Raw genomic sequence first — 15,186 nt, 5'->3', positions numbered from 1 at the left:
CAGGACGCTGACTAAACGAAAGACGGCAGGCAGCATCCCTAAAAACCAAACTTGTAAAATGTTACAGCTTTGGCATGGTTTATGCAGAAGCTGACTAAACCAGGAAATTGGAAGTGATCACCACCCAATGGCGATGCCCTACCATCCCAATTCCTACGAGTTCTGAGGTTGGAGTCATGTAATTGGAGAAATAGGTATCTAACTCACTATATACCCCCTCGCCTGCCCTGGTAGCAGACATTCGTTCTCAAATGTTCGTCATAACCAGCAGTATCCACGTGCCTATAGCAGGTCATGCAATGGGGTTTACATGAGCTGATGATTACAAGATGGAAACCACTTGCGAATACAAGATGACACAGCCATCCGACATCCAGTTTCTGCAAACACCCAGCTGAGCTATGCATACAGTGAACTTGGTGTCTTTGCTCCACTGGGTCACCTGCTGGGTGACTAGCTGCTGGTGCCAGTCACCTACTAGGTGCGCCATGAGTTCGAATCTGAGACAACTTGCTGCTCAGCTACAATATCACTGACATCTAGCGTGTGCGTCCTATATCGCCACAAATTTATGTGATTATTTCGGTCATGCAGGGTTCCGCATTTTAAACACCACATTTCCCAGTGTGTTTTATATGTGGCCATGAACCAGATGAGTGATGAGGAGCTGCAAAGATCACCCTTGACGATAGTGTGGTTCATGTGTCAAGCTTCTACAGCTCCCTGCACGTAAGCAGCTGTGTCTTCCCACGGGTGTTGCCTTCCAGGCATGTGAAACGCTGCCGCTGACATCCGCACATCCTCGGCCACCTACGTCACCGAGGCCAACGGCCTTCTCTCTGAGTGCAGATCAGTCCTTGTAATCGACGTGAATAAGGAACTGCTACAACCAGGGCTGTTTTACTTACGGTTCGTTGTATGATTCCAATCAGCATCACCCTACGTCCAGGTTGGTAGATGGCAGTCCATCTTGATTAGCCATGAGCCGATTCACGTGCCACCATACAGGTAACGCCCAAATCCCACCATTTTGGCTTCAGAAGTGGTCGCTGCGACGTTGACAACCGTGTCCATCTAGGAGGAACTAGGTTTTTACACCTCTACATTTTGGTGTCAGAAGTTATTCAAATTCAGCAGCTGCCATTCGTCGAGAGGGTGCTCCAGCTGCGACGTCACTGCCAGCTCTGGTTCGCAGCTTCGACGATACGAGTCTGGTGAGTGGACTTGTTTTTTCTGGCCTCTTCCGTCCCTGTGCGTGAAAGTGGTAGGGGGAATAGATTGAAATGGGAATCTGCAACAAGTGCAGCTTCTGAAAGGACCTGCGGATTTGGCTCAGCTTGAGGGTAATGCAAGAGATGATGCTATGGACAGTGAGATGCAAGTAGTGTAACTTACCTTTTAACTCAGTCAGTGCCTGTCGTACATAGTACGTGACAGTGCTACAGGCATGACAGGCATTAGATTCGTGGTGGCGGATGATTTATCGAAAGAATTGGGGGCACTTCCTTTTGTTATATTTGAATGACTGTAGTGGCTATTCATATCCTCTTGTGTGTGCTTTGTTATATTTTATTTCATAAGGCGTACAGCTTGCATATGTGACGTGCGAGTAATTGTATTTGTACGAGCCGTATGAGGAAACTAAATGCAAATAGTGTTTTGAGAATTGTAAGAAAATTATATCAGTTTATAGAATTTGGAATGGCAATATACTCGTATCTTGTTGTGCCTGGGAGGTATGGCTTATTGTTGTGAAGCAAGGCAGTAAGCATAATCAGCCATTCAGGTGGAAAGATTAGTAAGAAGTGTTGTGTTAGCAGTATATTTAAAGATCCTCTTCGTCATTCTATTTAGTTCTCTTGTCATTTGTTTTTTGCGTAAGTGACGGAGGGTGAACCATGCCGTTTCCAGTACCACAGGGGGCTACTCTGGACGAAATGTTACAAACTTTAGCAGCTAAAATAGCACAACTGCAATCAGGCAGTGCAAATATGTTTAATAAAATAAATTCTTTGTGAGCTGGCTAGATAGATATGCCAGAGAAAATAACATAGCTTTGCAGAGTAGAATTATTCCGAGATAAGTACAGAAGAGGCCATAAGAACGTGATGAGCTGTGTGATCATCCGCCAGTAAGATATACTAGCTTTGTGAAAAGTATTCGGTGGAATCATTTGTTGTTAAATAAATTGCTAAGGAATTTGTTAGGAAGATTTAGTTTCATGATTTTATTTTATTAGTTGGTTATGTGATGATTCAAAATAGCATCTAAATCAATAGACAGCTAATGTGGTTTACGCTAAATTACAATAAGGAAAAGTGAATAATATTGTATTTTTTATGTCAACCGTGATTCGTTCGTCCAAGAATGTAAATAGGCCACATTCTGGGGTCCAGATTTCTGAAAGGAGCGAGGAATGATCCCCCATTACTTCACTGTGGTGATAAACTCTTAGTGTGTAGATCAGCAGAATGATGTCACACAGAGGGAAGCGGAACATACTGTCAAAGTCGCAGTTTGGATTTCTAAAGAGTTCTGATATTGAGAAAGCTATCTTCACTTATAGTGAAAGCTTATTATTCATTAGACAAAAAATTGCAGACAACTGGTATATTTTGTGATCTGTCAAAGGCATTTGACTGTGTAAATCACAATATATTTTTAAGTAAATTAGAATATTATGGTGTAACTGGAAATGCTGCAAACTGGTTCAAATGTTATATCTCTGGCAGGAAACAAAGGGTGTTATTAGGGAAGAGACATGTATTAAGGTATGAGGCGTCATTCAACTAGGAACTAATTATATGTGCGGTCCCACAAGGCTCCATCTTACGGCCCTTTCTTTCTCTTGTGTGTATCAACGTCCTTTCATCAGTAACATTACCAAATGCCAAGTTTGTTATGTTTTCCGATGATATAAACATTGCAATAAATAGAAAATCAAGTATAGTCTTAGAAAGATCGGCTAGTAAAATATTTGTGGTCATTAATCTCTAGTTCCTATCCAATTATTTGTCACAAAACTTTAAAATAAAAACACACTACATGCAGTTCAGAACATGTAAGGAGTGTCCCACGAATATATGCCTAACATATAATGACAAGCAGTCAGAAGAAGTGGGCAGTGTTAAATTCATATCACTTTTTCAAACCAACAGCTCAGTTCATGAAATCATTACTAAAAATAAGGATAATCTTCACAAGGGTTTAAAGTCGCTTACTCTTGTACAAAAATGTGTGCATTATTCAGGAACACACATTTTCAATAACTTGCCAGCAACCATAAAACGCAAATTCAGTTTAAGAGAAGCCTAAAGGATTTATTGGTGGCCAACTTCTTCTTTCTCAGTAGAACCAACTAATTTTGTATATATAAAGTACAGTCTAACTTCTGCACCATTTCAGTGCAGTAATGTGTTAATTGTAAATAAGTATTGTAGTAGTTCTGTTATATGTTTATTACCTTAAAAATAAAGTAAATACATATTTTTATATTTTAAATTCAGTGCATTAATGCGATCATAGTAAATGAGTGTTGTAAAATGATCCTTTCATAAAGTGTTCATAAAAAAATGTTACCTATTCCTTCTGCCTTATTTGATCTTAAGTCATCCAAAGGTCTCTTAAATTCTGATTCTAATTCTGGATCCCCTATCTCTTCTAAATCGACTTCTGTTTCTTCTTCTATCACATGAGACAAAATTTCCTCCTCATAGACGCCTTTACTTACTCTTTCCATCCATCCGCTCTCTCCTCTGTATCTAACAGTGTGATTTCCGTTGCACTCTTAATACCCTTGCTTTTAATTTTACTAAAGATTGTTTTGACTTTCATGTATGCCAAGTCAGTCCCTCTGACATTCAATCCTTTTTCGATTTCTTCACATTTTTCATGGAGCCATTTCGTCTAGGATTCCTTGCACTTCCTATTTATTTCATTCTTCAGCGACTTGTAATTCTGTATTCCTGAATTTTCCTGAACATTTCTGTACTTACTTCTTTCTTCAGTCAGTTGAAGTATTTCTTCTATAACCCATGGTTTCTTCGCAGTTACCTTCTTTGTATCTATGTTTTTCTCTCCAACTGCTGTGATTGCCCTTTTTAGAGATTTCCATTCCTCTTCAACTGTACTGCCTCCTGAGCTATTTCTTATTGCTGTATCTACACGCATCGAGAACTTCAAGCGTAACTAGTCATTCTTTAGTACCTCCGTATCCCATTTCTTTGGGTATTAATTCTTCATGACTAAGTCTTAAACTTCAGTCTACTCTTCATCACTACTATATTCTGATCTGAGTCTATATCTGCTCCTGCGTATGCCTTACAATTCAGTATCTGATTTCGGAATCTCTGTCTGACCACGATGCCATTCTAACTGAAATCTTCACGTATCACCCGGCCTTTTCCAAGTATACGTCCTCCTTTTGTGATTCTAGAACAGATTATTCGCTATTACTAGTTGAAATTTATTGTAAAACTCAATTAGTCTTTCTCCTCTCTCATTCCTTGTCCCAAGCCCATATTCTCCTCTAACCTTTTCTTCTGTTTCTTCCCCTACAACTACATTTCAGTCCCCCATGACAATTATATGTTCATCTCCCTTTACATATTGTAATACCTTTCAGTATCCTCACATACATTCTCTGTCTCTTCATCTTCAACTTGTGACGTCGGTGAGAATATCTGAACCATCGCTGTCGGTGTTGGTTTGCTCTAGATCCTGATAAGAACAACTCTATCACTGAACTGTTCACAGTAACACGCCCACTGCCCTACCATTCTGTTCATAAAGAATCCTACTCCTGTTGTCCCATTTTCTGCTGCTGTTGATGTTACCCTACACTCATTTGACCGGCAATCCTTGACTTCTTCCCATTTCACTTCACTGACCACTACTTTATCTAGAGTGAGCCTTTGCCTTTACAGATTCTATAGCTTCCCACATTCAAGTTTCTGACATTCCACGCCCCGACTCGTGGAACGTTATCTTTTAGATGATTATTCAATAGTTTTCTCATGCTAACCTCCCCCTTGGCAGTCCTCTCCTGGAGATCCGAATGGGGGACTGTTCTAGAATTTTTTGGCATTGAAGAGATCATGAGACTTTTTCAATTACAGGCCACGTGTCCTGTGGATATACGTTACGTGTCTTTAATACAGTAGTTTCCACTGCCTTCTGCATCCTCATGCCGTTGATCATTGCTGATTCTTACGCCTTTAGGGACAGTTTCCCAACCCAAGGACAAGAGAGTGGCCTGTACCTCTTTCCGCTCCTCCACTCTCTTTGACAAGGCCGTTCGTGGAATGAGGTCGACTTCTTATGTCGGATGTCTTCGGCCGCTAATGCTGATTATTAGTCAATATTTAAGCAGTTGCAGGTTTCGAACACACGACCGAGGACGTTTCATGATTACTAATCAAAGACGTTATCGTTAGACTACGGGTGCAGAACTACAGGAGACGAAGTGTCCATATAGCAGTTCCCTTCAAAATGGCTGATTGGGACCTTGTTGAGATAGTCCTTCGTTCGCTGACACCTGCAATTCCTGTCGAGTTTGAAATACCTGCATACTGTCGCTGACAGTGTGCGACACTCGTCTCCACTTCCTATCCGTGAATACCTTTTTAGCACCATTGTTCTTACGCAACGTTACGTAGCTCACACTGGCATACCATTCTTTTAGAGACATTGGACAGTCCACGTTGATACATCTGTAAGTCAGGCAACTTCATTCAAGAGCACTTCCAAACGCGGGAGCTGCTTTCGCGTATTCCATGTCGATCTCTCTTACTACACTGATTCCACAGCACACATAGCACTTCTTTGTCGTGAGTCAGGAGTGAACGGTTATATGACAGTTCGGTACCAGTTCTGTACCGTTGCGGCGTTCCTGCCACATTGCGCGGGTCACAATTTGATGTCCGTATAGAACCCTATTCGCCGTTGTAGCTGTATTTGCTGGTAGAGAAAAAGAGGATACGCACTCAACAAATGAAAATGGCCTCGGCATCTGGACCTGTAATGTTTGAAAAGTGTGACAGTAAGGGACTTAGTCCTTGGGCGACGGCAGATAGGAGGAATTCCCGTATCAAAATTTACGGAAAGATATTTAATATAGGACTTGGTAGAAAAACAATTGAACAATGTTGGAGTCTTTAACAATGACGCTTTATAACTGCAGTTATCTTTATTACAATTTCACTTTCAAAAAGTATTAAGTAAATAGTTTACTATAACTGTTATTGGCGATTGCTAAATATGCAAGCAGGAAACGGTTAAGTGTAGTCATCAAACAATCTCTTTGACGTGTACACAATATCACTCAGTCTACTTCGGTGATCGGTAGCGTGAACATGTCATTCTGGATCAAATGGGTCAGATAGGTTACTGTAGGTGAATGTGATACAAATGACAAACTTTCCTCGGGAAAAGTTGATTTGATATGAAAAAATTCGAAAGAAAAGACAGTGAAGTTACGTTTAATACACTGGATGAAAAAAAAGAATCGTCCAGAAGACATAGTCGGTCATCAACCAAACTTCGTACACACACACACATATACGCATACACACTCCATGGGAAAGTATGTAGAGTTTCAACACTCTGTAACATTTAGAACGATCACCAGTGTTCAAATGGCTCTAAGCACTATGGGACTTGAGGTCATCAGTGCCGTAGACTTAGAACTACTTAAGACTAAACAACCTAAGGACATCAAACACATCCATGCCCGAGGCAGGATTCGAACCTGTGACCGTAGCAGCAGCGCGCTTCCGGACTGAGCGCCTAGAACCGCTCGGCCACAGCTGCCGACAACCACCAGGCTTGGCAGTTTATAAACCAAGAGATGTGAAATGATTCAGATGTTGAATGACTACTGTAAAAGACACTACGATGCCACGTACCCGTGTGAGACAAAGTTATCAGCCTCTGACCAAATTTGAAACGGGCTTCATTGTGGGCCTCCATTTGACCAGCTGGTCGACTTGCGCAGTATCTATATATGTGGAGCGTTCGGATATGAAAATGGCACGATGGACTGCATGGGAAGGCGTGGACACAAATACTCGTAATCAAGGTCCCGGTCGACAACATCTGACCACAACACGACGTGATCGTCGAATTATGCACGAAGCATATCGTAACTTCTTCACATAAATAAGCATCGTCGAAGAACGAGCGCCGGCCGCGGTGGTCTTGCGGTTCTAAGCGCGCTGTCCGGAACCATGCGACTGCTACGGTCGCAGGTTCGAATCCTGCCTCGGGCATGGGTGTGTGTGATGTCCTTTAGTTAGTTAGGTTTAATTAGTTCTAAGTTCTAGGGGACTGATGACCACAGCAGTTGAGTCCCATAGTGCTCAGAGCCATTTGAACTATTTTTTGAAGAACGAGCAATGGACTCCCTGCAAGTTCTGTGTCTACGCTGCAACGCTGGTCAGCGACTAGCAGCGGCTGGACTAGGAAATTACTGCCCCATGCGTGGAGTATCGTTAACATCACATCAAAAACGGGTATTTTTGGAGTGATGCCATGGACGGATGACATGGGAGTCATGGACGGATTGTGAGCGGCGTCGTGTTGTGTTCAACGGTGAATTCGCGGTTCCCCATTAACGCAGATGACCATAGCCGGCGTGTGTGGTGCCGACCTGGGCAGAGTTGCCATTCTTTCAATGTTTTAGACAGGCACAGCGGTGTTACTCGTGGCGTCATGCTTTTAAGGAGCCGTTGGGTGTTACTTCAGATCTTTGCTGGTTATCACTGAGGGAAATCTGACGGCACCATGGTACGTAAAGAACATTCTACTTCCTCGTGTGTTACCTCTCATGCGAAAATATTGAGGTACAATTTTTCAACGCCACAATGCTTGGCATCACTCCGTACGTGTGTGTATGAACTGTCATCGTCGTGTAGAGGTTCTCCCATGGTCAGCGAGATTCCCAGATCTGTCCTCAATCGAATATACAGCGTGTGGACAAAAATATGGAAACAACAGAAACGCAACACATTAGTGTGCCTAATTTGGTATAGTAAAACCGTTGTAATTTGAAACAGCTTCCGTACATTTCGGAATGGATAAATACGGGACCTGTATGGTTTTCAAGGAAATCCTTCTTCCTGCAAAATACTGCCAAGTTCAGCTAATGGAGATGGATAGCGATCACTCACCCTTTTCTTCACAGTAGACCACAAATATTCAATAATATTGGTATCTGATAGTGTGGTGGCCAGGGAAGATGCAATAATCCATCTTCGTTCTCACATTACTATTTCTGAACGATGCGAGCTGTGTTAACAGGTGTACTGGCTTCTTGGAACACGGAATCATCACTTGGGAAGAAATATTGTCCACGTCGTAGTCCTCTTCAACGATCACTCAACACTCGCTTTCGTCCGCGTTGTGTCTTAGCGGATGATGTTTTCCCATTTTCCCTTTATGTAGTATAAATCTCCTCTACGGTGACTCTTCAAATATCGAACACTTCGGCTACCTTCGTTACCGAAACACCCCCCTACTAGCACCCAAAATGATGCCAAATTCAAATTCACCTAGCTCCGGCACATTTCATTCACAACTACTTTTCTTCTTTTGTTCACGACTGCCACTTGCAATGCATTGATGACATTGCACAAGTACTGTTCGTGGTCAGATACAACCATACTACCTGCAGGCTTGGCTATCATCTGCATTTAAGATAAGCTTGCATTTCTCATATTGTTTCCAACTTTTTGTCCAACTCCTGTATGCAGGATCAGCTCGGACTTCAACTCCGTCGCAGCGCCAGTATCGAGAATATCAGGGACCAGTCACAATAGTTGTGGGGCTTGCCTCAGGAGAGCATACAACAGCTTTATGAGACCTTTCCCAACCGAATCAGTGCACCCGACCAGTGCAGAAGGACTGTACCGTTATACTGGCAAGTCCTTTGTAAATTTGACTGAATTTTGTAATCACTTAAATAACATCACATACCCTCTCTACCCGTGATATTTTATTTCGCTTCCTTCTCCCTTTCTGGGTGCTTCAATTTTTTTGTCAGACACTATATTCGCCTTCCTCGAGACAGTACGATTGGATCTCGCTTCCATTTCATTGGTTTGTGGATTTCTTCTAGCTCTCGCATAACACTGATTTTGCCATATCGCCAGATATAAGTGTTATTTCAGTTGGACAAATAGATAAGAAATTGGAAATTTGTGGTAAGGTCTTATTGGTCCAAACCTCTGAGGTCAACCGTCCCTAAGCTTACACACTACTGAATCTAACTTACGCTAAGGACAACACACACCCATGCCCGAGGGAGGACTCGAATCTCCGACAGGGGCAGCCGCGCGGACCGTGACAAGGCGTCCCAGAGCGCTCGGCTACACCGCGCGGCCAAATAGATAAGATGCCATCCCTTTCTTTTCTGAACTCTTGAAACATTATTTTAGTGACAGAAGTAGCAATCCAGAAACCCACTGTGAACACTCACCGTTAAAAATAACTATGTTAGAAGCCGCAATGTATGGAGAAGAATACGAACGGCGACAAAGAGACAGCTTTAGAAGATATGAGCCTTTCGAACAATTAGCGAAATACTAAGTGCAGTGTAAAAGATTTACTGTGGTAGCTCATCCATCGTAGCCCTCCATATCGAACTTCACGTAAGGGACAAAATATAGTGTTGGCGTATACTAACTAATGAACGTATCCAAAGACTCCTATGTAATAAGTAAGTGACCACTGGATGTGACGTGAGAGTGTTGTCCTGTCAGCAGAGAGACAATAACAGCAAAAAGTGTCGCTGTGGAAAGCTCAGTGACTTCGAACTTGCACCAGTCATTGAATGTCACCTGAGTGTCAAATCCCTCAACGACTTTTCAGAGCTTCTAAAGCTGTCCAAGTCGTCCGTTGGTGTGATCATGAAGTGCCAACGAGAATGAAAACCACAGCTAAACTACGATCCGTCTGACCTGATATACTGACGGGCAGGAACTGTCGAGCATTGTCAAGAGTAGTTCTAAAAAATCTGCGTGAGGAACTACTCATCATATGCATAGTGCCACAAGCATTCTAGGTACCACAATGCGCGCACGTGGTTAAAATGAAATTGCACAACGATCTAGCAGTTCCCCATAAGCCATACGTTTCTGTAGCCGATACAAAGCGATGACTCAGGTGGTGTAAACAGTAACACCAGTTGACGGAGGATGACTTGAAACGAGTTATTTGGAGTGCTGAATCACGCTATATCCTGTCGCAGTCAACTGGAAGGGTTTGAAATTGGCCAGTTCCTGAAGCTCTTTACCTGGCATTATGTGTAGTGCCAACACTGAAGTAAGCAGCGGGTGGTCTTACGATAGGGCGATATTTTTCGTGGTTACTATGTGCTCCTGTTAATGTGTTTCAGAAAACAGTAAATGCGTAGGGATATGAACACATTTTACACCATTGTGTCCTGTATTCGGTAGTGCAACAGTTCCGAGACCAAGATTATATCATCACGGTAATGCGCCCTGTCCTAAATCCGTATGAGGTACTGATTTGTGGGCAATAATGTTCAAATGGTTCAAATGGCTCTGAGCACTACGGGACTTAAGATCTGAGGTCATCAGTCCCTTAGAACTTAGAACTACTTAAACCTAACTAACCTAAGTACATCACACACATCCATGCCCGAGGCAGGATTCGAACCTGCGACCGTAACAGCAGCTCGGTTCTGGAATGAAGCGCCTAGAACCGCTGGGCCACAGCAGCCGGCAGGTAATAATATTCCTGAAATAAACTGTCTTCCCAACTTTGCCAAGAGTTGGCTTGCCAAGAGTTCCTACCTGAACACAATGAAGCACCTTTGTGATGGGGTAGAACGCTGACTTCGCTCCAGACACCTTTTGCAACGCGGATCACAGCGTATGAGCCTTTCCACCAGACGCCTGTTTCATACACCAATGCCGAATGCTGTTCATTGACCAAGAAAGCTGTCTCTGAGGTTCTGGAAGGCACAGAAAGGCATGTGTAGCCATGCCAAACCTAGCACTATGACCAGCTAAGAAGCTAGGTTTGTAGGCTGAAGATCGATGTCGCGAAAATCCCGATCGAAGTGGTCCCGTAGATTCTCGATTGGATTTTAATCCCGGGAGTTTGGTGGGCTGGAGAGTGCGTTAAACGCATTCTGGTACTCTCCAAACAATGCACATGCATGTGAGCTATGTGACAAGTTGCATTGTCCTGCTGGTAGATGCCATTATGCCGAGAAAAACAAACTGCATGTAGGGGTGGACGTGGTCACCAAGGATACACATTTGTTTTGCTCAACTGCGCCTTCCAGAAAGACACGAGATCAACTAGGAAATGCCATGAAAATATACCTCAGACCACAGCGCTTCATCCTCCGGCGAGGATCCAGCACATGATTTTTGTAGGGTGCTTTCAGACATTTCACGCGGTACACGCCAATTGCCTTGGTCCGACGGAGCACAAAATGTGATTCGTCTCTAAAGGCCGCTGTCTCCATTCAGTGGTCGTCCAGTTCCTGTATTGGGGTGCAAATTACAGCTTTCTTGGTCAATGAACAGCATTCGGCATGGGTGTATGAAACAGGCGTCTGGTGGAGAGGCTCATACGCAGTAACGTTCACAGAATGACAGTTGAGGGCACACTGTTGGTAATCTCTTGGCTAATCTGGGTGGTCCGTTGGTGCTTAAAATGTCATTAGCCGTCATTCATCCCTATCATCTATGGCCCCTGGTGCCGCACATTTGCCTCAGGGTTAGTTTTTTTTTATTTTATTTTTTTTATTTTAATACCTTACATAAGGTAGGCTGGCAGCAGCATACTATGCTGCTCTTCAGCCACAAGTTTTACAAAGAAAATACAATGGAGACACAGAAGATACAGAACAAAGTGGGGGGCAAAAAACAGTGGACACAGAAACAGATAACACAAAGCCGTCCACACTCGTCGAAAAGCCGGCCAGAGTGGCCGAGCGGTTCTGGGCGCTACAGTCTGGAACCGCGTGACCGCTACGGTCGCAGGTTCGAATCCTGCCTCGGGCATGGATGTGTGTGATGTCCTTAGGTTAGTTAGGTTTAAATAGTTCTAAGTTCTAGGGGACTGATGACCTAAGAAGTTAAGTCCCATAGTGCTCAGAGCCATTTGAACCATTTGAACTCGTCGAAAAAACACTAAACACTGTCGGCACTGCGCACAAACACTGACAATTCACACACTACAGGTGAACGAAGGAGCGTGACAGCGAAAAACACTAAACCACAAACACGATGACACACACGAGAAACTGATGGCGATGATCTCCTGCGCGCGAATGTCCACTTAACATGTGCGAGTCTGGGGACCTGCCAAGAGGGGAAGAAGTGGTGGGGGAGGGAGAGGGGAGAGCAAAGATGCCAACGGCAGAGGAGATGGTAGGAGAAATGAAGGTATGGGGGTAGGTTAAGCCCGGGGGAGCAGTGGGGAGAAAGGGAGGAGGGAGGGAAGGGGGAGAGAATGCAGGGAGGGTGCCCATAGGAACAAACACAGGAAGAGGTAGGGAGTATCAAAGTTGGTAGGAGGGGTAGATGGAGGGGAGAAGGGCATCATCAGGGAGGGGGAGCTGGCGGAAGCCACCTTGGGAGAGGGTATGGAGAGTGGAGAGATGGAGAGCAGGTGGGACATGGAAATACAGACGCGGCAGCAGACAGGGGCGGGAGAGGATGAGAGAGACAAGCGGTTGAGGAGGATCGAGTTTACGGGAGGTGTAGAGGATTGAGCGTTAGTTTGCAACATTATGTACCATGTAAAGTACACTCCTGGAAATTGAAATAAGAACACCGTGAATTCATTGTCCCAGGAAGGGGAAACTTTATTGACACATTCCTGGGGTCAGATACATCAAATGATCACACTGACAGAACCACAGGCACATAGACACAGGCAACAGAGCATGCACAATGTCGGCACTAGTACAGTGTATATCCACGTTTCGCAGCAATGCAGGCTGCTATTCTCCCATGGAGACGATCGTAGAGATGCTGGATGTAGTCCTGTGGAACGGCTTGCCATGCCATTTCCACCTGGCACCTCAGTTAGACCAGCGTTCGTGCTGGACGTGCAGACCGCGTGAGACGACGCTTCATCCACTTCCAAACATGCTCAATGGGGGACAGATCCGGAGATCTTGTTGGCCAGGGTAGTTGACTTACACCTTCTAGAGCACGTTGGGTGGCACGGGATACATGCGGACGTGCATTGTCCTGTTGGAACAGCAAGCTCCCTTGCCGGTCTAGGAATGGTAGAACGATGGGTTCGATAACGGTTTGGATGTACCGTGCACTATTCAGTGTCCCCTCGACGATCACCAGTGGTGTACGGTCAGTGTAGGAGATCGCTCCCCACACCATGATGCCGGGTGTTGGCCCTGTGTGCCTCGGTCGTATGCAGTCCTGATTGTGGCGCTCACCTGCACGGCGCCAAACACGCATACGACCATCATTGGCACCAAGGCAGAAGCGACTCTCATCGCTGAAGACGACACGTCTCCATTCGTCCCTCCATTCACGCCTGTCGCGACACCACTGGAGGCGGGCTGCACGATGTTGGGGCGTGAGCGGAAGACGGCCTAACGGTGTGCGGGACCGTAGCCCAGCTTCATGGAGACGGTTGCGAATGGTCCTCGCCGATACCCCAGGAGCAACAGTGTCCCTAATTTGCTGGGAAGTGGCGGTGCGGTCCCCTACGGCACTGCGTAGGATCCTACGGTCTTGGCGTGCATCCGTGCGTCGCTGCGGTCCGGTCCCAGGTCGACGGGCATGTGCACCTTCCACCGACCACTGGCGACAACATCGATGTACTGTGGAGACCTCACGCCCCACGTGTTGAGCAATTCGGCGGTACGTCCACCCGGCCTCCCGCATGCCCACTATACGCCCTCGCTCAAAGTCCGTCAACTGCACATACGGTTCACGTCCACGCTGTCGCGGCATGCTACCAGTGTTAAAGACTGCGATGGAGCTCCGTATGCCACGGCAAACTGGCTGACACTGACGGCGGCGGTGCACAAATGCTGCGCAGCTAGTGCCATTTGACGGCCAACACCGCGGTTCCTGGTGTGTCCGCTGTGCCGTGCGTGTGATCATTGCTTGTACAGCCCTCTCGCAGTGTCCGGAGCAAGTATGGTGGGTCTGACACACCGGTGTCAATGTGTTCTTTTTTCCATTTCCAGGAGTGTATAATATAACCACGTCGCCTCGAGACAGTTAACAATCTTAGCTGTTTCGGAAATGCTTCCATTCTTGCTCCGAAAGCCAATGGTTCGACGTGAGGTAAATCGATCCATTTCCACATTGTGACAATGACTGCACCGTTTTCCGCATCTCTCCGACACGCTTTGTATATCTTACACCGCGAGTGCTACCACCTACCGTTTGTGAGCGGTTACTGCACTTTGACGTCGAGCATTGGTCACGTTAATATAATTGGCCTGTGTATGATGCAGTACTGAATCGGAGCAAGAAGAAGCCCTGTTTCCATATTTCTCAGTAGAAGGGACTAGGTGGGAATCTCGGCAGCGATCCGAACCGAGCAGTTTGCTCGTTTAAGGGTGTCACTAATACTATGCCCGGCGAGCTCAGTTGCTGGCTGCAGCAGTGGGAGTTACGCACCCGTCGATGAGCGGCGTCTCTGCGAGGGCGTCGCGCACGAGCTGGCGGCGCTGCGCGTCGGTCGTGATGGGCTCCTCCGCCCCCGCCGCCGCCTCGCCCACCACCTCGTCGCCGCTGGCTGCTCGCTCAGCGGGGGCTGCGGCGCTGGGGGCAGCCGGCACGCTGTGCCCAGCGCCCGTGGCCAACAGCGACACGGCCACCACCAGAACCAGCGCGAGCGGCGCCTCCTTGGTGGGCCGCCTCCGCCGCATCCCTGTGCGGGCAACAAAGAGTTTTGTGGAGTTCACACCGCCGTTATCCTGTGCCCCAGGAAAACTGCTTCCCCTTCGGGAGATGTACTCACAATTGCGAATATTGTAAGTAGGCTGTTTAGGTTTTTATATTGGTAACGCCACGTAGCGCACTGTATGAAAATTACTGGCTGTGCTGTGTGCAGTCTGTGGCTGGGTGGCATTGTTGTAATATTCGCTATTGTATTGTTGGGCTGTTGGCTGTTAACAGCGCGTAGCGTTGCACAGTCGGAGGTGAGCCGCCAGCTGTGGTG

General features: G+C 45.8%; 1 protein-coding gene across 1 annotated transcript in view; it reads right to left on the bottom strand.

Moving 5' to 3' along the window:
• LOC126474590 (dipeptidase 1-like) overlaps nt 1-14,893 on the bottom strand; it is a 353,541-nt gene extending 338,648 nt beyond the window's left edge. Inside the window, exon 1 of the mRNA XM_050102064.1 lies at nt 14,643-14,893. Within this exon, the coding sequence (XP_049958021.1) occupies nt 14,643-14,893 (251 nt within the window). The remainder of the gene's footprint in view (nt 1-14,642) is intronic.
• Nucleotides 14,894-15,186: the final 293 nt, after the last annotated feature.

The sequence above is a fragment of the Schistocerca serialis genome, chromosome 4 (genome assembly GCF_023864345.2).
Source record: "Schistocerca serialis cubense isolate TAMUIC-IGC-003099 chromosome 4, iqSchSeri2.2, whole genome shotgun sequence".
NCBI classification, from domain to species: domain Eukaryota; kingdom Metazoa; phylum Arthropoda; class Insecta; order Orthoptera; family Acrididae; genus Schistocerca; species Schistocerca serialis.
This window is presented reverse-complemented; position numbering and strand designations above follow the sequence as displayed.